At 45.6% G+C, this 25845-nt stretch overlaps 2 protein-coding genes across 2 annotated transcripts in view; both read right to left on the minus strand.

Annotated features, from left to right (window-relative positions):
* Positions 1–322: 322 nt before the first annotated feature.
* Positions 323–15707, minus strand: LOC117873833 (scavenger receptor cysteine-rich type 1 protein M130-like). The gene is made up of 9 exons (XM_034763702.1): positions 15626–15707; positions 12989–13303; positions 12223–12534; positions 6676–6993; positions 3411–3725; positions 2631–2942; positions 786–1100; positions 423–492; positions 323–353 (listed from the first exon to the last, which is right to left on the minus strand). Exons 1-9 carry the CDS (start codon positions 15705–15707, stop codon positions 323–325), a joined length of 2070 nt encoding a protein of 689 aa, XP_034619593.1.
* A 3875-nt stretch (positions 15708–19582) lies between these two features.
* The window catches only part of LOC117873899 (scavenger receptor cysteine-rich type 1 protein M130-like), a 32785-nt gene continuing 26522 nt past the window's right edge, over positions 19583–25845 (minus strand). The window contains 3 exon segments of the mRNA XM_034763826.1: positions 19583–19914; positions 23076–23225; positions 23228–23389. Of these exon segments, the coding sequence (XP_034619717.1) occupies positions 19583–19914; positions 23076–23225; positions 23228–23389 (644 nt within the window).

Consider the following 25845-nt stretch of genomic DNA (forward strand, 5'->3'; position numbering starts at 1 on the left):
ATGAACATATAACAGAGAGATTATCCTGTGAGAGTCGAGGGGGTCCCAGGGAGCTCCCCAGTCACTCATTGCACAGCCCAAGACAGCAAGGTAATGGGCTGGGACACAGTCTGTGCGCCATGGGGGGAGCTCACAGGGTGCTGTTTAAATCATGGGCTCTGCCCTGTCAGCTGGAGTCCTGCTCAGCACCCGGGTGTCATTCACCCTCAGATTTCATAGACCATGGAAAGGAGCTCCTTCCCTCAGGCTGCAGCTCCTCCTCTGTGACCCAGCACCAGGTAAATTTAACCCTGGATGGAAGGAGATAGATGTTTTACCTGTTCTAGTCAGTGAATCTGATGTCTCTGTCACACCTGCAAAGGGAAAGGGAGGAGAGTTAGAGTCTGGAGTGGGAGGGTGGGGTGGGGTGAGGTGTTTGTTACCAGGAGAAGGGCTCCCTCTGAGAGTCCCTGGGGGTCTCCAGCTGTGACCTGTTCTGATTCCCAGAAACTCCTGCACAGCAGCATAGGGCCTGTATGTTAGAGATTGTGGGCCCAACTTAAGTCCCCTGTGCTGAGAACACTAGTAACAAACCAGCACACTGGGGTCTGTGATGGATGCAGGGGCTATGTGGGCTGATGCCTGAGCCAATCTGGCCCCACAAAGATTCCACCCCACAGCATCCATGATGCTCCTGCACACAGGAGATGGGAAGGCCTGGTCTGGGACCAAGGGGGGGGAGGCAGTTGGATCCATCCCCTCTGTGAAAATTACAGCATGTAGCAGAACCATCTCCTGTCACTCACCTGAGCAATTTACAGAAGCATCTTCCTTATGACCACAGTTACTCTCACCCCAGGGCTTGGCAGGACAGTCCCAGAGAGATGACTCTGTCCCTCTGCAATTCAACGTCTCCACCCAGATGGGACCAGTCCCCTCACCGAATGCAGCCTCGCCCGGGGCAGATACAGCAGATCCACAGCCCAGTTGTTTACACACAACGTTAGCATCCGCCATGTCCCAGGAGTCATCACAAACTGTTCCCCAGGAGCCACGGTACCAAACCTCCACTCTCCCCGAGCATCTGTCCTTTCCTTCCACGACACGTAACTTCTCCCTGTCTGGAAATGCAGAAACCTCACATGTTACTGAGACAGCTGGGAAAGTCCTTAGGGACCAAGAGGGAGACAGTGAGAAGCAGAGATACCTGTGCAGATTGTAGAGTTTGGGCATTCACCAAACAGGGTCTGAGATGGTTTTTCTTTTATTCCTATGGATTGAAAATTATGACATGAACAGGCTGAGAAGCATGTGGGATGTAGGAGAGAGTAGGGTTATCGGTATATTAAACCTCTAAATTACAGCAATTTCATAAGCTTAAATCTAAATCCCTAGCAGGAGGTAGCGGGAACACTGGTAGACACAGAGAACAAAGAGATAGCAAGAAGGTTAGGCAAGTGCTTAGGGAAATGCAGCAAAGTACCGGATGGAACAAACCTTGACTGCTGACTAGATGCAGTCCCTGAGCCAGAACCCAGAGTAGAGCGGGGACCCGGCTTCCCCAACCAGCCACTTGGGAAGTGGCACCATAGGAAGACTGGCTGAGCCTGTTTGGGAGAAGAGACACCCCCACCCAGAAGTGCAAACCACAATCGTGACCTAGCTGAAGGGCTGAGTCACGAAGAAACCGTAGCAGCTCCTGGATCTAGAAAGCAGCTGCAGATAGAGAGACAGAGATGGAGGGATGGTTTGCAACCATGGGGAGAAGCAGAACAACCAGGAGGAGGTGCCATACTGCAGTGAATAGAGCACCCCCATCACACAGACACAGACACTTTTGGAGAATTCTGATCTTGACCCAGATTTCACAGGCAGGGTTTCGGGAATCAGCACCTGCAGCAGAGCAGTCTCCAGGCAGCTGGCCTGTAGTAGGCTGCCTGATTGGTGGGAGAGTCTGCAGTGCAGCTCTTGAGTCTAGCAACCATTCAGCGACTGCTCAAAGCATTTCCCACAGCTGCAATACCTCGTGCTCCTGCCTGGTTCCCAACCTTGCTCTTGCTTTGACCCCAGACTTACCCCAGCCTTGCCTTGCCGATCCTGGCTCTTGCCTCTGATTCCTGATTTCTGACTTTGGCTCTGACCCCTGGATCTGAGTTCTGACTACCAGCTCCTGCTCTACCCACTGTACCTGACTCCTGCTCCAACCACTCTCCACAACCAGGGCCAACTCCAGGGTTTTGGCCGCCCCAAGCAGCCAAAAAAAANAGCTGGTGCCTGGAGCTGGCCCTGACCACAACCGCCTATGTCCTGGTCACTGACATTGGGCCCATCTCTGATTGTTTAGCCCAAAAGGATAACCACAGAGATTCCCAAATGACGCTAGCTAATGGGAGGCATTTGTGAGCTCTCACTAGATGATTGCACTGTGTACCACACAGCTTGCATAAATAACTAATTCCCCTGTTTGTTTTCCATGGGCCTCATTCTCATTCCTAGGGTGGACAATGAAAATATGTCTGGGTCACTGCTGAGAATGTAAAACTATCTATTCTGAAAATTAAATACATGCAAAATTTCTATCACAGCCTTTCAATGAGTTAAACACGTAGAGGGTGTGTGCGTGCATGAGCACACAGTTTCAGAATTACCACTGCAAGAAATATGGGTCTCTTCTGCACGGTTATCACAGGACTGCTGTTTCCACTGGCCTGATGGGCACTGCCAGAGGGAGCTGTGCTGCTCACGGCATGAAACATGGTCCAGCCATGTGGGACCAGAACCTTCTCCATATGCAAAGTCTTTTGCAAGCTGCCCTCCATCCCCACAGTTCAGCTGTTTGCAGACAATTGCTGGGGTGACTCCAGACATCCGATTGTAGCAAACACTGCCCCACATCCCTTTGTAGAAAACCTCCAGCCGCCCAGCACAGTCACTGTCGCTCACCAGCCTCAGATCTGTGAATTCTAGAAGGAAATGTAGAAAAAGGGAAATTAAATCTTTGATTCTGAAAAGAACTGGGGTGTAAAGAGTGAAATCCCACTGATTGCTAACAATCCTGTGCATTATTTTGCAGACGCAAGTGCCAGAGACAATCACTCCAAGAAGCAGAGACTCTTCTGAACGCCACAGGCCCATTAGAAATACAATGGTCACCTCTGAAAAGTCGCCAGTTCCCAGCAGTTATACACACAGATACCTGCAGTACAGCAGTGACTGCCCTCCCAACACTAGAGAAATGCTTCAATATCTCCAATACCCCTGGGTGGGAACCGATGGGAAATGGTAACTTTTTAATCATGATCCCTGTAAGTAGGTAGGAGAGACAGCAAGGGAAAGTCTCAATCATTCTCAGCTCTCTCTCTCCTCAAATTTCTGCCCCCTCCATTAAATAGCTTGGTAACCAGGCTCACAAGAGCATTCCCAGACCAGACCTGAGCAGAGAACTCCCACATCCTCTTTGTGTCTGCAATTGTGCCGGCCCCAGCCCCTGGAAGGACATGCCCAGAGATTGGATTCGTTCCCAGAGCAGTTCACATCATCCAGCCAGATCTGCCCGGATCCTTCCCCATAATGAGCAGAGACAGTTGCATTGATGGCGTGTCCACATCCCAGTTGTTTGCAAACGACATTGGAGTCTGACAGATCCCAGGAATCATCACAGACTGTCCCCCAGCTGCCATTGTAATAAATCTCCACTCTCCCGGCACAACGACCTGCCCCATTCACCAGTCTGATCCGCCTGCTTCCTGCAAGAATGAATCCCAGTTGTTAATATGCAGTATAATAATAAGTGAACAGCTTCCAGGCAAATTAATGATGATAGTGCAATGGTTGAGATACTGAAATACTTTTAAAAATCTGTCTTTGCAAGAAACACAGAAAAGAAAAGAAGGCTGTAATGTAAGGAAATGAGGAAGATTTTTAGAGACCAGCTTTGATAAACACCAAGTGAGTGTAAGGGCCTAATTCTGAACTCCTTATTCATCTGAGTAACCCTTATGGGTAGGGACTTACCAAATTCAGTGTCCATTTTGGTCAATTCCATGGTCATAGGATTTTAAAAATCATAAATTTCATTATTTCAGCTATTTAAATCTGAAATTTCACAGCGTTGTAATTACAGAGGTCCTGACCCAAAAAGGAGTTGGGGAGGTTGCAAGGTTATTGTAGGGGACTGGGGGGAGGGGGCCTGGTTGCTGTACTGCTACCCTTTTGCACTGCTGCTGGCCGGGAGCCCAACTTTGAAGGCAGAGCCACCACCAGCAGCAGCACAGAAGTAAGGATGGCATGGTGCGGTATTGTCACCCTTACATCTGCACTGCTGCCTGCAGAGCGGAGCCCTCAGTTAGCAGCCACCATTCTCCACCCACCCAGCTTTGAAGGCAGCAGCACAGAAGTAAGGGTGGCATGGTATGGTATTGTCACCCTTACTTCTGCACTGCTGCTGGGTGGGCACTGCCTTCAGAGCTGGGCACACGGCCAACAGCTGCCGCTCTGTGGCTGCCCAGCTCTGAAGGCAGCACAGAAATAAGGGTGGCGATACCACCACCACCCTACAATAACCTTGTGACCCCTCCCCCCACAACTCCTTTATGGTTCAGGACCCCCAATTTGAAAAATGCTGGTCTCCCCCATGAAAGCTGTATAGTATTGGGTAAACGCACCCCAAAGACCAGATTTTACAGGAGTAGACCAGATTTCACCGGCCTTAACATGTTTTTCATAGCCGTGAATTTGGTAGGGCCCATCTTATGGGGCTCATCACATGGGTAAGAGGTACTAGTGAGACTAAGGTTATGCAGAATCACCCCTTACTGGAAAGTCTGAATATTTTCAAACTGCTCTTAAAGGATAAGCATCAAGTTGTTCAAGGAATTATTAGACAATAAATTTAACACAAAAGAAATAGTCTTTTAAATTGTTATAGAACTGGGTAGACACCAGAGGATTAGAGAAACGCAGACATGGTAGCAATTTATTTCAGAAATATAGGGAAAGAAAGGCAATTTGATCCATGTGTCTACAATAAAGTCCTGGACACTTAGGGCCCAATTCTACCCTGCTGAAATCAACTGTGAAGCTCCCATTGACACAATGGGAGCAGGAATGGACCCTTAATGTGCCTTAGTTACCCTGCAGTTGGAATGGGCATGGAAAATAATTTCAGTGCAGTAACACAGAGTGCATGATATAGGGATATGTTACTTGAAGGATACCGGGAATACCAGTGTTATGGTTCTATGTTTACTTTTACTGTGGGGTCTTAAAATAAATAATATACCATCAAAAAGAATGATAGAATTATCTTGTACAATAGTCATCTACAACCAACAATGAAAAAAATCCCATCACAGATTCCTGTCCCCCCTTTTAAATAAAGGAAAATTGCACAGTTATAAGATTAGGATTTAACAGTGTCACATTACAACAGCAACTTTGATGTATTTCCTAAGTGACAGAGGGTTAGATCCACAAAGGTACATAGATACCTAACTGCCTCTTTATAAATAGATAATATATAAATCATTACATATTTATTGAAGCAGGGAATTAACTCTCTCCCATTCCACACAAGTGCCCTGGCCAGTAGGCTAGAGTCAGTCTCTTGCTTTTTCTCTGATTCAGTGACTAATTATTTGTACAAAGTGGAACATTTCCAGCAGGAGAGACCCCCCCAGCATACCCTATAGTAACTGTAGCACTCACCTGTCTTCACATCCCTGCTCCAAATCAGACAGAGCAGGGATTTGAACATGGATTTCCCACATCCTAGTTGAGTGCTTTAACTACTGGGTTAAAGAAGTGAGTTCATGGCTGAGAGTCCTGAGCAGAGCTAGGTGCCTACCTCTAACCAGCGTGTCAGAGGCCTAACGCTTAGATCAATGACAGTTAGGCATCTAAATAACTTTGTGTATCTACGCCCTACTCCCTTCCTTGGCATTTCACTGCTGGCAAGTTTAGCTGGTTCCCTGTTCAGCTTGCAGGCTTCTGAGGTGTCTAACTCTCCGCGTGCATTGTATGGGGAGCTGGGCACATGACTCAGGGTTGAGGATCTCATTGGATGTCAAGACACCTAGGAGTCAGGCCTTGCAATGCCCAAGTTCCTTCGGGGATCTAGCCAAGAGCCACTATCCATGGCAGTCTTGGTCAAAACAGATTACATATGACTTCCTTTTCTTACTATTGTTTTCTGATTCAAGACAGCACGTTTGTTAAGATTTTAACATAAATAAGCCACTATATACACTAGAACTGCTCAGGAAATTCATTCTTTTTTCCCACACAATATTTAGATGACCATGAATATTTTTTTCTCTTCAGCAACTAAATTTGGATTCTTCAACAAAAATCTGAACATTTTCAATGGAAACAGACATTCTGTGAAAATCAGTAATCTTATTGTGAAGATTTTTCATCATTTTTTTTATCAGCTCCAATACATAAAAATATATGATAGAGAGAGAAAAGACGGGGGGAGGTTGCTGCATTTTATTAACCCTATAATGTGGCTATGCTTTTTCTGTATATAATATGATATTTTTTACTGTAAATTGGCAAAAGTTTGAACTTCAGATCCACATTGTTTCAAGGACTGCTGAGATTTCAGCACAAGGTGGGGTGGAGGCAGGCCCTGGGGTGGGTTATGTTCCCATTGAACAAGGACAGGATATTTATAAGATTTTCACACTAAGTCACCTGAGCAAACCACACCGACGTCCTCAGCAATTCCTGCCTGGGCTATCTCAGACGTGGAGTTGTCACAGAGAGTCAGACGAGTCTCATTTCCTGCACACTGGACCCTTCTCAGCCCCACAGGGCCCGTTCCTCGCTCAGACATAGGGGGGTTATAAGCTTTCTCAGCGACTCCGCACTGGAGCTGCCTGCAGACCACGCTGGCATCGTTCATGTCCCACTGGTCATCCAACACTCTGCCCCACACGTCATGGAGGGAAATCTCGACTCTGCCATCACACTGACTCTCTCCATTCAACAGCCTGAGCGACTCAGAACGACCTGGGCATGGAGAGACAGGAAATGCACTGAATAAAACTCCCCACCGGTACTGCATTAGAAATAATGCACAGGTGTGATGTGAAACACAGTTTTCTGTGGCAAGTGGAAGGTAACCCTCACTGCTGTGCAGTGCTACAGGGAACAACCTCTCTCAAGGGCTCCATTTATCTCTCTACTCAGAAATGCAGGGGGTGATGGTGGGAAAGGCTTCCCCAGCTCTGAGGCCAGATCCTGTGAGGAGCTGGGCCCCTCCTGTACGATGCAGAGCGCTCTCACTTCTCTCTGGAGTTACTGTGAGTGGAAGGTGCTCAGGAACACCTGGCAGATCAGGTCCCAGTACAAAAGGCCTCCGTGCTCACACAATCCACTGACAGCGGAAGCACTGTGAGATCGCTGTGATTTACAACAGGAGTCTGGGTATTGGCCTACTTCCCTGCTGCAATTCCCAGATCCAGCACTGCCAGGACACGTGGCTCCTTTAAAGAAAACCCTGCCCTGTTTTCACTGTTCAATGTACATTGGTGACCTGTGATCACCACCTCAGCTCCAAATTCATAAGGAGCTAATACAAAAAAAGCTTTTCTGCACCCGGCAGGGTTTTTCCAAGGCCAGATCTACAACTCTGAACACTTGAGTTTCCTTTCCCATGTTCTCTAACTATTGGCTTGGCTGGAGATGATGCTTGGAGGGGTGAGTGACCTGGTCAATGGGAAAGAAGGTCCCATTTTTTCCTCAAACATATATGTGTATATTATATATATATATATTTCATTTTAAAAGTTTATCCACTGTGAGCACATAAAGTTGTTGGAGTTCCTTGTGGGAGAAGCCAAAACCCTTTCATGTGTTTACTACCATTGGAGATTTTTTTATACAGTGTATACGGCACCTTGCATTTAAAAGGAGCCAATGTGCTCCCAAAGCATGATTTCTAAACCAGTTAAAACTTCTTAAATAAATATACATAGACAGATCAGTAGTGATTCATAGCTCAGGATGGGCTTAACGTTGCGCATAAGACAGGGAGTCAACTACTCTTTTCTATTAAAAAGTTACATAGAATCATAGAAGATGAGGGCTGGAAGAGACCTCAGAAGGTCATCTAGTCTAACCCCCTGCTCAAAGCAGGACCAACACCAACTAAATCATCCCAGCCAGGTCTTTGTCAAGACGGGCTGTAAAAACCTCTACGAATGGAGATTCCACCACCTCCCTAGGTAACCCATTCCAGTGCTTCACCACCCTCCTAGTGAAATTGTGTTTCCTAATATCCAACCTGGACCTCCCCCACTGCAACTTGAGACCATTGCTCCTTATTCTGTCATCTGCCACCATTGAAATCAGCTGAGCTCCATCCTCTTTGGAACCTCCCTTCAGGTAGTTGAAGGCTGCTATCAAATCCCCCCTCACTCTTCTCTTCTGCAGACTAAGTTACATATGGTCTGATTCTCCCATTAAGGCTCCTTTACACTGAGTAGCTGGGGTTAGTGAGAATCGGACCCAGTGTACTCTCCCCTCACTTACATCACAGATTCTTCGCACTGCAGCATTTGACTTTGTTTCTCCGACAGGAAGGGAGAAAAGCAGTGGGGAGGGGACATGGATTGTAGCTGGATACTCTGGGCCTCTGTTACATTGTGGGCAACCAACCTGGCAGGTCACACCCTAGTCACCCTTTGAGGGCTGAGCCAATAGAGTGCAATGGGAGAAGGGTTATAAATAGTGGAATTAAAGGGCTTGTCTGCACTTGAAAGGCTACAGCAGCACAGCTGCAGTGCTGCAACTACACCTCTGTAGTCCTTCAGTGTAGACACTACCTAGGCCAACGACAGGGGTTCTCCCATCGCTGTAGTTAATCCACTTTCCCAAGAGGCAGTAGCTAGGTTTATGGAAGAATTCTTTTTTCAACCTAGTGCTCTCTATACCAAGGGTTAGGTTGGTTTACCTATGTCACTCAGAGGACTGGATTTTTCACACCCCTGAGTGATGTGGCTTGGTCAACCTAATTTTTTTATATCAAATGCAGCCCTGTGGCCTCTGTGGCTCATAGATGAAGGACTGAGAGATCTATCTGCTGTGAGGGCTGCTTCCAATCCCTGTACCACATTAAATATAGGCTACAGATTTCTGTTTCACCAGCAACTGAGAGCCAGTGAGCTCTTAACCCAAGGGCTGGAACACTGCTAGCAGCTGAGATCCCCAGACTGGTTGGTTGCTGATCAAGTTCTGAAGTGTTTGAAACGACTGAGGTGCTGCCATTTGTCAAACTCAGAAGAATCCAGGTGACACACACTACATGTTATGACTGCACTGCAAAGCCTGAGAAATCATCTCTGAGAGAAGATCAGTGGGGAATGTGTTTTGATGTGTGTGCTGAAGTACCGAAGATGTTAAGTTGAAACCTTATATTTGAATGTTTGTAACAAACAAAAGAGGGGAAGGCTGTATAAGGAAAAACCAGTAGATTTACTGTCTAACAGATTTTTTTAAAGTTATTCATAGTATTCCAAATACTATTTACGATGTTTTCAGTGTGCATTAAATGTTTGTTTTACTAAGGTCATGTCTGTACTACAGGTGCTACAGTGACACAGCTACAGCATTCCACCTATGACACTGTATCACCATACTGTAGATGCTTCTTGGAGTGACAGAAGAGGCTTTACTATTGTTGTAGGTAACCCACCTCTCTGAGTGGTGCTAGCTAGGTCAATGGAAGAATTCTTCTATTGTTGTCTACACTGGGGGTTAGGTTGGCACAGCTACAATGCTCAGGGATGTGAAGCCTATGGATCCTATTGATTAAGGCTGGTAAGTGCCTAAATCCTTTTAGAAAATGAGACTTAGGCTCCTAAATCAGTGCAGAGATGCCTAAATACCTTAAAAAATCTGGGCCTATACCACTATGGGTAGCCCTCAGATAACTTGCCATCTATCAGCCAGTGTTGCTTTTTAAGATGGGGAGGGATAGCTCAGTGGTTTGAGCATTGGCTTGCTAAACCCAGGGTTGTGAGCTCAATCCTTGAGGAGGCCACATAGGCATCTGGGGCATAAATTGGTACTTAGTCCTGCTAGTGAAGGCAGGGGGCTGGACTCAATGACCCTTCCAGTTCTATGAAATACAGGTGTGACATTGTGCAGTCTATATGGTTTTATTAAAAACATGATAATTAGTGAATATAATGTAACTGGAATATGCTTCATGCAAAAGGTCTCTTGTAAGGTATCATTACAAAGCTTATAATCTACTGAATGTGATCATCCTATTTGTATAAATGTATCATTCTTGTATCTAAAACTAGAAATATAAAATATAACTCTGAGGGCCTATTGTAATTATGCAAAGTGTGGGCCATTAATGGTGGTTTGGAAGCTTGATGATTCCCATTAACCAGGACCATTGTCTGCAGATGGCTGGTTTTTTACCTGTGAGTCTTCCTGTATATGTGTGTGCTGGCAAGTGGGTAATGAAGTCTTGCAGTGACATGTGATCATGTCACCTGAAATGGAATCCATCATTAACCTGGTGCTTTTCCAGTGAGGGGGGGTGGATCCCAGAGGGACAAAGGGTTCCCACCTTATGCAAAAGATATATAAAGAGGTGGAACAGAACAAGGTGAGAGGAGAGAGAGGAGCCAGCATGAACAATCCCCTAGCTATCACCTGAGTTGGAACAAGAGCTGTACCTGGAGGAAGAATTGTGCCCAGGCCTGGAAGGTGTCCAGCCTGAGAAAAAAAACTTACTGAAGCATCTCTGAGGGTAAGATTATCTGTATTCAGTTTGATTAGACATAGATTTGCACATTTTATTTTATTTTGCTTGGTGACTTACTTTGTTCTGTCTGTTACTACTTGGAACCACTTAAATCCTACTTTCAGTATTTAATAAAATCAAGTTTTACTTATTAATTAACTCAGAGTATGTATTAATATCTGGGGGAGCAAACAACTGTGCATCTCTCTCTATCAGGGTTATAGAGGGCAAACAATTTATGAGTTTACTCTGCATAAGCTTTATACAGGGTAAAACGGATTTATTTGGGTTTAGACCCCATTGGGAGTTGGGCATCGGAGTGCTAAAGACAAGCACACTTCTGTGACCTGTTTTCAGGTAAACTTGCAGCTTTGGGGCAAGTTATTCAGACCCTGGGTCTGTGTTGGAGCAGACGGGAGTGTCTGGCTCAGCAAGACAGGGTGCTGGAGTTCTGAGCTGGCAGGGAAAACAGGAGCAGGGGTAGTCTTGGTACATCAGGTGGCAGCTCCCAAGGAGGGCTCTGTGATCCAACCCATCACAATAGGTATATCTCCATATATTTTTGGGGAGGGATAGCTCAGTGGTTTGAGCATTGGTTGGCTTAAACCCAGCATTGTGAGTTCAATCCTTGAGGGATCCATTTAGGGATCTCGGGCAAAAATCTATCTGGGGATTGGTCTTACTTTGAGCAAGGGGTTGGACTAGATGACCTCCTGAAGCCCCTTCCAACCGTGATATTCTATGAGGAAGTTTTTGACATTGGATGAGGGAAAATCTGTGGAGAAGCCTGCAGGAAAAAGGACCCCTGAGTATTTGTGTTGCATTGTAGAGGAGGATCTTCATCAAAGCACCAGCTGCTCTCACTAAGAGCAGCATCTTTGTGAAAGTTCCCAGCTGGCTCTGGAGCCATCTGAAAACCGGGATCTTTGGAAAAGAAGTGACTATTTCTATGAAGTGTTGTGGGGAATTAATGATCTATCAACCTACACAGCCACTGAGCAAACTCTGCAGCTGAGGGCTGCAGTCCACCAGCACAGAACCCGGGATGGGGAGGGGGACATTTTGGCCAGGAACACCAGGGCAAACACCTACTTTTCCAGAGTGAAATGGGATTGTAATGGTCCCACAGCTTGGATAAGATCTCTGTGTATAGGTTGCTTCTGCAACACCAACATCAACCTGATGAAGGGCTGAGTCAGCGCTGCTGGGACTGAGGGAATCTGTGAATCACAAACCCCAAGTTTATCGCACAGAGCCATTCTTTCCGGTTCACGCTAGCGTAGTGCTGGGATCCACCTTGCCATCCCTCACTGCACCCAGAGGAGTCTCTGATCTGAGGAACTTAAACAAGGAGAGCAACATACCGATACCCCTACTTACCTTGAGTACAGTAGTCAATGGGACTACTCATGATGATCCTAATCTGGGCAGTACACTGCACTGTAACTAACATATACAGTCTATATTAAACTTACCTGAGCAAATAACCCCAGCCGTGTCTCTGGGGGAGCAGGCTGGGTTGCCCAGGGCCATGCGAGAACAATCCCACAGGCAGGTTTCAGTCCCTTCACAATGAAAAGCGTCACTCCATACGGTTCCGTTCCCTTCCCCGAAATGGACTCCTCCCCGGATCGACTCGGCGTGGCCACAGTTCAGCTGATGGCAGAGGACGTTGGCATCTTGCAAATCCCAGTGGGAGGCACAGAGGCTTCCCCATGTGTCTCCATGTCGGATCTCCACTCTCCCGGAGCACTCGGTGCCATTCACTAACTTGCCACCCGGGCACCCTGAGCACGAGGAAAAGTGAGTGTCGAGATGGCGCAGTGATCAGAGTTAAGGGCAACGACTGGGAGGGGAGTGGGGAACAGGAAAGGATTGTTGCTCATATTCAATGCTAGCAGTTACTCTGTGGGGGCTGTGGGGCTATTCCACACCAGCACATTCACAAACTGATACTTGATCCATCTTACTTAGTGCGAAGGGAGGACAAGGGACCAGAATTTGGTTTCCTTGGTACAGTCCATACTCAAGGCACCACAAGCATTTCACAGAGGGATCAGTTCCAGCAGACTTGGCTGGTGCAGGGACAGGGCGCCAATTTAGGGGCCAGGGCCCCACCTGGTGTAAATCAACATAGCCTCACTGAGCCCAATGGAGCTTGGCTGATTGACACACTGTGAAGATCTGGCTGAGGATGTTCCCCAATCCCCAGTTCTTTTCTTTCCCACTGCAGCTGCTCACCTGAACACACCACGCTGGCTTCGCTCCCAGGGGGACACTCAGTTGTGCCCAGCGCAGTAACAGGACAGTCCCTCAGGCGGGATTCGTTCCTCTCACAGCCAAATGTGCCATTCCAGACAGGCCCATCTCCTTTGTCAAAGAGCTGCCCTGCTGGAATCGACAGGGCGAATCCACAGTCAAGCTGCTGGCAGAGGCTGTGGGCAGCCTGTAAATCCCACTGGGAGTCACAGAGGGTTCCCCAGGTGCCTCCATGGAGAAGCTCCACTCTCCCCGAACACCTTGTGCTGCCGTTTGCCAGTCTGTACCCGCCGTACCCTGAGAACAAGGAGAAGGGAGATCAGAGGAGACAGTGTTTTCCTGTGGAAAAATAGTAAGTGATCACATAAATAAAATCTGTATCATAATCTACACACATATGGGGATTGCCCAGGTCACATTAACTCTGGCATTTCCTAGCTTTCAAGTGCTCAACTTGTAACCTAAGTTACTTTCTTTTAACACAGTGTGTTTTGGGGGAGAGGCTATTTTTTTTTAATAAAAAAAATAAATGTGGATCAAGAAGTCCAGTTAGCCACTGGGCCCCTGTGTGCACCCCTCCAGCTATGATTCTTCCGAAAAGCCTGAGCTTGAGCCTGACCACCAACTTCCTCCTCCCTCCCAGGGGAAGGCAACACATCCTGGCTGCAAAGGGTTTGAAAATGAACCTTCACTGCCCAATCTAACTCTCTGGCTGGTATCACTTCACTTTTGTTTTTTCTCCAGATCTGCACCATCTAACTTTCCTTCTCTCCCATTCACTGCCCCTTCTCCTGTGTCACCTGACTGAGCTCACAGCCTGGTCTACCTACCCTGGCCCAGTAACTGAACTCACCTTCCTCACTTCACCCCTTCTCTTGCTGTTCCAAAGCCCTGCAGAGCTGCTGACATCTTCCCCTGACTCCTGCAGCTAAATCCTTCAACACCTTCTGTGACTGCCAAGATAATCCAGCTCCTGCTTTTGCTTAACAGCCACACGAGCTTCTCAGGGCAATTGCTCCGACTGTGGAGTGGCTGCTACTGTCCCTCTCACCTGACTGTTCACTGCATCTTCACCGATCACGCAATTGTCCAGAGAAATAACTAGAGCTGAGTGAAAATTGAAATCTTTGTCTCCCAGGAAGCTCTGATAGCTACACATTTGTTTTCATCCCGCATCAGGACAAAATATGGAAATATTGAAAATTTTCATGGGACAAAAAGTTCTGAAAAAAAGTGACAAAACATTTCATTTTGGCACCTTCAATCTTAAATAACCAATTTCCACTTTCCCAAATTGAAATGTTTCCTTTCAGTTTGTTGAACTGACCCCAAATGTTTTGGTTTGAGTCAGGTCAACTTTAAACTTCATTTCCCTCTGATGCCTATGTTTTGCCTTATAGGCTAGGTTCCCTGACCAGACTAAATCTCTCATCATGCACCTGCAGTCATGTGGCTACCATGCAGCAACTGTGTCACCAGTTAGAGGGAATATTTATACTGTATAAGGGGAGATTTAGTCTGGCCAGGGAGCCCAGTCCATAGGAGAGAACTGGAGCCTGAACTACAACTCCCATGAGGCAATGTGCCATAACAGGGAAATGAAGATAACTGTTGAACTGACTAGAAATGTAACATTTTGGGTCAGTTCTACAATCTGAAATATTCCCACCAGGGTTGAACCCACCCCAGATGAAACATTTCATTTCTATTTTCCCAACACAACACTGGAAAAAAATAGCAAAATTTAAAGTTTCCCAGGGAAAGTTTTGATTTTGAGGAAACAGCATTTTCAGTTAAAGAAAAATTCTAATGGAAAATTCCTGGCCATCTCTAGGAATAACTAACTCAATTCTAACTGACTAACTCACCTCACATCTTATCTCATTGCTTATTGATTCACTGCTACTGATTTAATTGGATTCCATTTATTATTTCAGTGTTCACTTGTTTACTAACCATGTTCATCTGTTACTTGCCCATGGCACTTATCACACCTTTTTGTGCATCACAGATCTGCCCTCTTCCTCCCTCAATCCTAAACTCCCCCCACTGTCCCCATTTCCCCATTCTATTACCTTCACCCCTCCACAGATCCCACCAACTCTAACAGCTTCTCTTCCATCCTGATCTCTATCCCCTTCCCATCCAGATCCCACATCCTCCTCTGCTTCCTCCTCTTGGTTTCCGGTTACAACTTCTCCAATCCTGGACCCCCTTCATTCCCATCGTCTCCACCTTCCACACCCATCCCCATCATCCCCTCTCATGCCACCATTCCTAACCTCATGTCCAGCCCCCTTCCTTCCCTCCTCCTCTTGTTGTCTCTAGAATGCCCACTGCATCCCTAAAAAGATCACGAACACCCACAACCTTTTCATCACTCACTCACTCCAGCTCCTGTCTCTCACAGAGACCTGCATCCCTCCATCTGACATTGCCTTTGCAACTGCGGTTTTAGAGGCCTCTCCGCCTCTCACAATCCCAGCCCTGAATCATCCGCAAAGAAACAAGCTGAGTGTGTTGGACTTCTCTGCTCTCACATTTTCTTCTCCTTTGAGCAGCACTCCAACCTATTCTTCTCTCCTCTCCCCCTCTATGTTACTGTCAGCTGCTGCCTACACAGCTCCTCCTCATCAGCCTTTCTCTGTGATTTCAGCTCCTCGATCTCTCTCTTCCTCTTATCACAATCTTCCACATTCATGCCCGGAGACTTTATCGCCAATGTTAATGGCCCATCTGACTAGAGCTTGAAGGGAAACAATTTTCCTGTTCACAAATGTTTGAGATTTTGATAAATTTTCCCATACTGAACTGGAATGAAATGCTGAAATTTCAAATTTTTTCACAAACTGAATATCCATATTTTTTTTTTTTTTGGATCAGGTGAATTGAAACATTTTTAGATCAGTTTTCATAATGTCTAAATGTTTAGTTATGATTTACACATTGAAATGTAAAAAGGTACTATAAAGTCACTTGCTTTCAAAACAAAAAGTCATTTTGACCCCAAAACTTGAATTTTTCATTTCAAAAATATCAAAATGGGACATTTCAACAATTTTGAAACTTTCTTCAAAATTGTTTTAAAAAAGAAAATTTGCCAAAACCAACCTTTCCCGCAGTTTGAGTTTTGACAAATTAATATTTTCCAATGAAAGAAGGATTTGTTAAAAAATTTGAAACAAGCTCAATTTCTAACCTGTTAGCTGCCTTTCTCCTTGCCCTCCCCTCTGCATTGACCTACAGCCCTGGATCAGCTCTCCCCCTTCGCTAAAGGGACGTTCACTCAACCTGGTCTTCAACAAGCATAGTTCTCATTTGCATCTTGCTGTTGCTGTTCCCTGACTCTGGCCATCACCTGGTCACTTCCAGCATTGTCCACCAGTCTCCTCCTTCTTGCCTCATTGTCTGATCTTCCTTGATTTCCAGTCCATCAATCTCAATGACCTGCTTAGCCTCTCCTCTCTTTTCTTTCCCCCAGCGACATGGTGGTTGCTTCCTGCACCTTTGACTCTTTAGGCCCACTGTCCCACTGCAAGGTCCGGCCTGCCAACCCCCCACCCTGCCTCAGCCCCAGCACTCCTATTCTCCTGCAGCAGAGCATCTCAGGTGGAAATCCTATAGCCAGGCTGACTTCCTCCACTACACATTCATGCTCTGCTCCTTCAAATCTGCCATTTTCTTAGCCAAGCAACTCTCCTTTTCCACCTTGATTGATTCCCCACCTGCAATCCCAGGAACCTTTTTGCTATCTTTGACTCACTGCTCAAAGCCTTATAGTCCTGTCTGCACAGGAAATTGCTGATTTGCATTTGCTTAATAGTTTCAAAAAAATTTTTGACTTCTCATTTCAAAATGACATTTTGCTTAGAATTTAGATATATTTGTTTTAAAAACCCACAAAAGGGTGAAAAAATTGAAAAATGAAATTAAACCAAAAACTGAAATAAAATTATTTTGGGATGAACAAAATGTTTCATTTGGCCCAAAACAATGTTTTTAAATTTGATTTTGTTTAGTTTTCAGGTGTTTATTTTTGGTCATTGAACTGAAAAAATCAATTATCTGCTTAACTCTACATATCAAGCTAACAACTCCCACTGTTGCTCTGCCAATGAAGGCAGCCTTCATCTCTTGCTTCTCCCTTAAACATCTCTGCATGATCCTCCCTTGAGTAGGAAAAACTCCCAGTCAAAATCCATAACACCATCATCTAATCCTCCTTCAAGTCCCTCCTCAAAACTCACCTTTTCCATAATTCATAGAGCAACATGCAACCTGACAATGGTAAGGCAACTGGTGAGTTGTCATTACTGTCCTGTAACATGGGCTACAGAGTGCCATTAAAGTGTGTGTGCAGGAAACACAGATTAGCCCCCTCCCCCACCTGACCCTTCTCTTCCCCTCTCTGGTGCCCCTCACCTACCAGCAGCCCCTATGGCCCATGAGCCCCTATACTCACACCCTCCTAATGTGAGTGAACAGCATTGCAACCTGCCACACAGGGTCACGGCACCACTCAGGTTTGGCCTGGCCAAAAAGTGGTCAGACCATGGTCTGGGTGGCCCTTCTGGCTCCACAGACTATGAATAATGGTACAAAATTGTGCACACACTATTTTTATTACCATCTCCTCCCATTCGTATCTTGACCAGTTTGCTTGTCTCATCCCCCTGTTATGTTTTGGACTGTGAGCTCTTTGTGTCAGGGATTGTTATTTTCTCTATGTCTGTGTAGTGTCTAGCACAATGGGGCCTCGACCTGGTTGCAGCTTCTAGACATTACTGCAACATAACTAGGGCCCTACCAAATTCACGGTCCATTTTGGTCAATTTCACAATCATAGGATTTTAAAAATCATAAATTTCATGATTTCAGCTATTTAAATCTGAAATTTCACAGTGTTGTAATTGTAGGAATCCTGACCCAAAAAGGAGGTGGGGGGGTGGGGTGGTACTACTACCCTTACTTCTGCACTGCTGCTGACAGCGGCACTGCCTTCAGAGTTGGGCAGCTGGAGAGCAGCGGCTGCTGGCTGGGACTCCAGCTCTGAGGGCAGAGCCGCTGCCAGTAGCAGTGCAGAAGTAAGGATGGCATGGTGTGGTATTGCCACCCTTACTTCTGTGCTGCTTCCTGAAGAGCTGGCCCTCAGTCAGCAGCCGTCACTCTCCAGCTGCCCAGCTCTGAAGGCAGGAGTGCAGAAGTAAGGGTGGCATAGTATAGTATTGCCACCCTTAGTTCTTTGCTACTGCTGGTGGGGCGCTGACTTCAGAGCTGAGTGCCTGGCAAACAGCCACTGCTCTCTGGCTGTGAAGGCACTGCAGAAGTAAGGGAGGCAATACCATGACCTTCCTAAAATAACATTGCAACCCCCCTGCAACTCCCTTTTGGGTCAAGACCCCAATTTTGACCCTTTTGGGTCAAGACCCCAGGAAACGCTGGTCTCCTCCATGAAATTTGTATAATATAGAGTAAAAGCACTCAAGAGACCAGATTTTACAGTGGGAGACCAGATTTCATGGTCTGTGACGTGTTTTTCGTGGCCGTGATTTTGGTAGGGCCCTAAACATAACTGTTAAATAACAATAATAATATGGGAATGTTATAGGAGCCAGGTGAGTTTATGAAGCACAAAAGTGTGAGATAAAGGGACAACACACACAATAGATGAGGCAAGATAGCATGGGAAATAATAGCATGTGATCATGTAATTAAATATTATATGATAAAGCATAAGGGGGCAGAGTTAAGATTGCATGAGCAACCTTACTGTTAGCATTTCCTGCAATTTTGGATGCAAAATCTTAATTTTTGGTAGACTTTTTGTACACAATTATTCATAACATTTACATCAGTATCAATGGGTAGTACAGACAGTTACAGGGCAGTAGCAAATAAAGGTGACTGCAACTAGCAACTCTATCGTGCAAGTTTTTAAATTAATAATACTTTGTGCTTCTCTGGCACCATACGTCCAAGGATTTCAAAGCTCTTTATAAAAATTAATGGATTAAACCTCACAATAGGATGGAGAGGGGGAAGTGTTATTATCCCCATTTTCCATATGAGTAAACTGCAACAAAGATTGAGTGACAGAGTCAGTGTCGGAGCGGGAAATAAATCAGGTCTCCCAATTCTTGGTTTTCTGTTTTGACCTTTACACAATATCACTCCCTTTATAAACATGGCAGAGTAGGGCATGCTTAGCATCCAAGAAGCCCTGAATAGCATGCACCTTGTGGCAGAGGTGAGGGGACAGGAAGAGACAGAGTGTGAGTGAGAGCGCTGCTGGAACACCACATTCAGTAGGGAAGAGGAGAGCAGAACTGTTCCACTTCAACAGAAGGACAAGGGATAGAGACAATAATGCTCTTCTTTGTCCTCTCCTGGCAACTAGAGCACTGGGAGAGGAAGAGAGAGTAGAGTCACCCCTCCTAGCAGTCAGGAGTCTGTTGAAGTATCACTGTAACCAGTAATGCAAAGGCTTGTGGGTTCTCAGGGGGAAAATATGGTGATCTGTTTAGAGAGCTGCTGAGCACCCCAGCTGTAGGACACATTATAGATATTTTAAAGCCATCACTTTGAACCCTTACCGGAGCATACAATGCTGGCATCACTCGAGTGTGAACATGTCTCATTAGGATGCAGAGCTCTGGGACAGTACACAAGGTGTGTTTCATTCCCCAAGCAATGGATCTTCTCAGACCAGATTGACCCATATCCTTCACTGAAGTGCGCTCCTCCTGGGGTGGATACAAGTGTTCCACAGCCTAATTCATTACAGATAACACTGGCGGCTTGGAGGTCCAAGTGTGAATCACAGACTGTGGTCCATGTGTCTCCGTGTCTTATTTCAACACGTCCTGAGCAGGCAGTGTTCCCTCCAATCAGCTGGGGCTCAAGGCGTCCTAGACCGTGAATAAATCCATGTGTTAGTTACATTGACATCCTATAATCTCCCTCACACTTGACTAAAATTAAGTTTACTTTCTTGTATACCAGCACTGAGATACATTCAAACAGGCAGGAGACCTTTTATCTGTTATGGCAGTTCCTGCTTTTCTGTGAAGGTACAGCTTTATAAGTGGGTAGACTTCATTGCTGGGGTAGCAGCCATTGGCATTCTTAGCAGTGTGTATAACTTGTGCCTCTACTCAATGTTGCCTAAGCATTTTGCATCATAAAACACTTTTTCTGTTGCTTATAGCATTGTTAAACTACCACCTTTTGGCCTGAAATTTTCCAGGTCTGTCCTCTGTCAAATGTGAATCTTTTAAAAAGGTGGAGCAAGGTATTTTTGAGAAAGACAGCAGTGAAATAAGTACACTTTTGAGCTTGTTGAACAGTTCTGGCATCTCAGTGGAATAGGACAAAAACCTTGAAATTTGGAGAGAATATAGTTGGTATAAACGGTGATGATCCACTCTGATTTGGCTGAGTTATAAGGCCATGGAAATGTATTTTGCTCATGTGCACTAATATTTTAATAATGATAAAGATGTTTTAAAAATAATCTCCAATATTTTATCATCACTGTATCTGCATATGTAACAACTTGGAACTGTACTAATAATTTTTTTAAAACTCCATCTAATTCAATGTATTGATGCATTTAGAATGAGGCAGGGCTCTGAAGGAATCCTTGCTCCATTGACAGAAATTTATTCAAGCAAACCATGTTAAAAAAACTCTTTTCAAGAGTCCTCTGTGGTTGAATCATAAGGTACCAACGGACCTCCCTTCTCCACAGAGATCACTTATGCTATCCCTCTGAAGCAGTTGTGGGTTAGCGCTTTCACTCTTGCTCTTCAACCGGGTCAAGCCCATTGCCTCTGATGCTGCTGCCCTAAAGATCTTTGGGGAGTAGCAGGGGTTAGAATGGAGGGGGCCTCCAGCCTGCCATTGCTCCTCCACTTACTGGAGCAGAGGGCCCTGTGTATGGCACCCCCCATGTCCCAGAGCAAAGGGCTGTGTCAGGTGACTGTGTGTGGTGCTGTCCTCCACACACACAGGGTCCTGTCCTGGATTGGTGGGGACCTGAGACCACCTTTGTCCTGGACCAGACCCCAGCCTACCTGAAGAGAGGGAGTGGGGAATAACGGAGGTTCTAGCCAGCCTGATGCCCCAGTGGCAATGGCAGGGACCCACTATCTCTTCAGAAAGCTCATGCATACTTGACTTTTTCTACCACCACCGCACACACAGAGTGATACTGCTTCAGAGGCTGGTGAGCCTATGCTCCTGTATTAGGTTAATCCAGCCCTAGGAAGGAGGGAACCCCTGAGGGGAACAGCAGGGCAGCAAAGGGCAATTGCTTAGTGCTTCCTCTCTGCCTGTTTGAGCGGCAGCTGAGCTCTTCCTTGCTAGTTACATCTCAGGGAACCAACTCTGAGGAAGTGTTCAGTTACTTGCTCACACTGACAGAGGAACGCTGAGCTCTCCACGGTCTAAGCCTCCTATGGAACCTGCAAATGGACTGTTTTACCTGTGTACACCCAATATGAGCCAAGTGGCTTAAACTTCAGCCAATCAAATGGAAATGCAAGACTAACAGCTGATCCAGATAAAGGAGAATGATTTGACTCCATTCTTCTTTCCCTGCATTTCTACTTTTCCTCTATTTTCTACTCTTTCATCGGTCTTCCACTCTCCCGCTCCCTTTCATACTTCCTTCCTTCCTGAGGTGTCTGTCAATCTCACTCCTTGGCGCAGGGAGTAGTCTGATATAATTTCTACCAAGGAGTCCTCATCTCTATTACTCTATGCTCTGAAGAGAGATGAAGACCACGCATGGGGTTGTAGGAGAGAAAACGAGACCTTCAGGGCAGGGAGAGGGAGGGACTTGAAAAGACAGAGATCTATATCTCTGGAAGAGGAGAAGAGAGAGAACAGACTAGGGAGGCACAAATTAGGACACCTAGGGGAAAGAGTAGAGCTGCTCAAAGTTTTTATGATGGAACAGATTTCCATCTGAAAAAGCTAGTTTTGACAAAAATCAAAACTTTCTGCAGAAATAGACTCATTTTGTCAAAATTTTAGATGAAAAGTTATCAGAAAGACTTGATAAGGTCAAAATATTTCATTTCAGCCTTATCAAAACATTTAACTTAAACTTTTTATTTTATATATAATACATAATAGTTGAGCAGGTAAAGTTGAAACAAACATGTTTCCATAAGGTTGAAATTAAATTTCAGCATTCCCATTACACAGACATTTTGAAATTCTAATTTGTTGTTCCAAATAAGAATTATTTATTATTACTTTTGTAATTTCCCTTGCAACAGGAATTCCAGGTTTTTACATGCTTAAGGAAGGAGAGCAGGGAGGGGAAGTATAGTACCAGGTAGACATCTGTTGACGAAGGTATGGATGGGATTCCAATGGGAGGGAGAATAAAAGGGGCAGGGAGAGCAGGGGGGACACTATTAAGGGGATAGAGGGAAGTCCTACTTTCTTATAATCTTCCTCCAGTTCCCATCGATGGAGCTGAATGGGAAATGGGGGAAATCTGATCCTGCAGCTGCAAATCTGTGTGGGTAGGGACAGGGCCATTAGTTGCCTCTTCCCTTTCCCCTTCTCCCCACGATCATGTGGGTGCCTTTCATCCTGTCTCTGCTCTCTGTTTCTAGGAATCAGCCACAGTGCCCTGTACAGCAGGCAGCACTGGACCTGGCTAAGTGAACTGCACCACAAAGATGTTCAGCCCTGCAGCGCAGAGAAGTTGCCAGACAGATCAGGGTCTTCTCCCTGTGAGGACCCGCAGGTCCATGGTTCAGCCTCGTGCAACTGGGCTAAACTCCCCTCTGCCACCATTAAAAGGAAAATGAAAGACATGGCATTGAAACTATGAAGAGTGGGATAATGAAAACCCTTCAGAGATAGGAATTTTCGTTTGATAGGAATCACCCAAGGTTTTTAAACTATCCAGTAAGATGGATAATAATTACAGAACTTACTCTAGTTTTAATTAATTTCTCATTAGGGTCACAGGCCCATGACACCTCTGGGTTCAAGCCTTTTTCTCTCAGAGGAATTGCCTTTAGGACTGAATTGGCCAATTCCTTACCTGAACAGGTCACGCCAGCATCCTCTTTATGCTTGCAGTTATGATCACCCCAACTGTTGTGTTCGCATGCCCAGACAGCAGACTCAGTACCACGACAGACAATGTTATCCAGCCATATCCGTCCAGATCCTTCTCCAAAATGAGCATCCCATGGGCACTGACAGCAGCTCCACATCCCAACTGCTTACAGACAACTCCAGCAGCTGCCATGTTCCAGCCATCATCACACACCGTCCCCCACTGATCCTGGTGTTTAACCTCCACTCTCCCGGCACAGGGGCTGCTTCCATTCACCAGCCTCAGCTCATCAGCACCTACAATGAGAGACAGAACAGAATACAAAGAGCACTGAGCTCCACCCCCATTGCTGTTACCAGCAGACTTAGTGCACAGCAGCACAGGATCTGCATTAAGAGCCATGACTGGACAGTCTCAAAGTAGCCCAATCACACATGAGTCTCGTGAACCTATATGCTTTTTTTTTTTTAAAGCTGCCATGTTCCCAGGAAAATCTGGGGCCCTCTCATAGTTTTTGCTTTTATGAAAAAATGGCCACTATCTCCTATTTTCCTCAGCAGGACAGAAGCCACCAGCTGATCTCAGCCAAGATGCCTGCCATTTCCCTGTCACCTTTGCATGTAGACACAAGACTGTTCCCAATGGGATGGAAGCCAGGCTGCCCGCAGTGAGAATGGGAATCCCCGTATCCAGCAGAGGTGATCCAGGCAGGAGACGACTATGGCACACTGTATGTGACTAATAGGAAATGCAAGAGATGGTAAGAGAAGGGGGAGTGGCTTGGAGAGACACAAAAGCATAAATAATTTAGGGACCGTAAAAGGGATTGGCTGCCTCCTGAGTGCCCCCTAGTGGCCACAGGTCAGTCTACTGCACCATGCCTCTGTTCCCCTCTTCAGAGTCCCTTAATAACTCACTCAGTCCAAAGGTAATTAAAACATTTGCCTCCTGGGGTCCTTACATACTGGCCCTCTGGGCCTCAACCCCAGTTCAGGCTCTCTCACCGCTTTGGTAGGGAGTTCCCAGCCCTTTTTTCCCAAAGCTGGGAAAGTGTCTCAGCTCTCTCTCTGTCCCCCCTTCCCAACTCAAGCAGGAGTTTGGTCCTGCAGGCTCCAACCCTCATTCACCTTATGATCTGCTTAATGTAGTCCATTGGCAATGTCCCAGGAGAAGAAGGAATCCATCTATGTCTTATTCTCTGCACACAGATCAGTTGCAGTCAAGTTGGAAGGTAAGAGTGGTGGAGAGATGGGAAGCCCCAATTTACCCAAATACCTTCACAAATCCTTTTCTCTTGATTGCACAGTTATATTCTCAAACAAGCAGCAAGTCTAAAGCTTCAGGCGTTTCATTTAACCGTTATATTAACAAAATAACAGCACGAACCAGATTAAGAGATTCCTTGAAACAGGGTGGCTTGCCATTTAAGGGCTGGAGACTTGGGGCCAGCCAATCCTGATTAGTGAGGGAGCCACCCAAGCTGCCTTTACAGCCTTGATGGGGCCTGATGGAAGACAGCTGATTCTCCAGTAAAGTGCAGCAGGAAGCTGGAGATAGTCGGGGGGAAGCTCAAGAAGCTGTGGCAGAGTCTGAGGAAAGAATCCTGCAGGGAAGACCCTGAGATCGGGGAGTTACCTGGCTAGGAGGATTGGGAGTAGCCTTCTAAGGCAGGAGGAGAAGTCAGAAGCAGGCTGAATTCCAATCAAGTAAAGCCTGGGAGTAACTGTTGAATTTGGACCTAGCACTCGGAAGAAGGACAGAGAGAGACTTACACGGAGGAAAAAATATATTTGAAGATGCAAAGGTGCTTTTAGATGGTTATGCTATTCCATATAAAACATAGTATATGAACTGTGCAAATTCAGACAGAGAATGCACATAGCTGTCAAATCCATCTACCCCTATGTAAATATATTGAGGGAATTAGCTAAGTCTTGTCATTTTTGACATATTTGAATCATATGTAATTAGAGATCAACTCACTGGGAAGTGTGCTCGCAAAACATTACAGGAAAAATTCTAGCCATCACAGTTGAGTTTAAATATAGAAAATGGTAGCGGCAATGGCAGGACTGTCTGAGTCAGCGCAGGCAGAATGTAGAATTCTTTCTGCTGTGTCTGCAGATCAGAGCATTTACACAGAGCAGGCTCACAGCTAACAGTTGTTTTAATAAATAAAATAAATCTTCAGCATATGCATGAAATGCACAGTAAATGATAATGGTATTTGTTAGTACTGTGGCCAGTCTATGCATTCATAAGATAAATGTGGGAAAAGGAGTGCTAAATGAACATACAGTAAAAAAAAAAAAAAAAAAAAAAAAAAGGGGGGGGGGGGACACCATGCTAAAGCTTGCAGAAAGGAAGAAAATAAAGAAACTCCTAAATAAAAGAGTCCCAAGATTGATGTGGGAAAGTGTGAGCTCTCTTATAGCATTGACTCAGAGGCAGAGGAGCTTATTTTATGAGCTCAGATGTAGGCGGCTGTGACAGAAGGTACTCCTGTGTCCACACCCTACACACTGTTGTTATAATCTCTGTACAAAATATGTCTTGTAAGGTATCACCTGAAAATTCATAATTTGCTGGTCAATATTTCCTGCTAAAATGTGTGCGTCAACATTGTCTGGGAAATTATAAGATTCCACTGTATGGTGATCTTAACACATGTTCCAAACTGAGGTTAGCAAACATCCGTTTCAAACAAAGAAATGTGTGCTCTGCCTAATTTGCATTTAAGCAGTAATCAGAG

The sequence above is a fragment of the Trachemys scripta genome, chromosome 1 (assembly GCF_013100865.1).
Source record: "Trachemys scripta elegans isolate TJP31775 chromosome 1, CAS_Tse_1.0, whole genome shotgun sequence".
Classification (NCBI taxonomy): Eukaryota; Metazoa; Chordata; order Testudines; family Emydidae; genus Trachemys; species Trachemys scripta.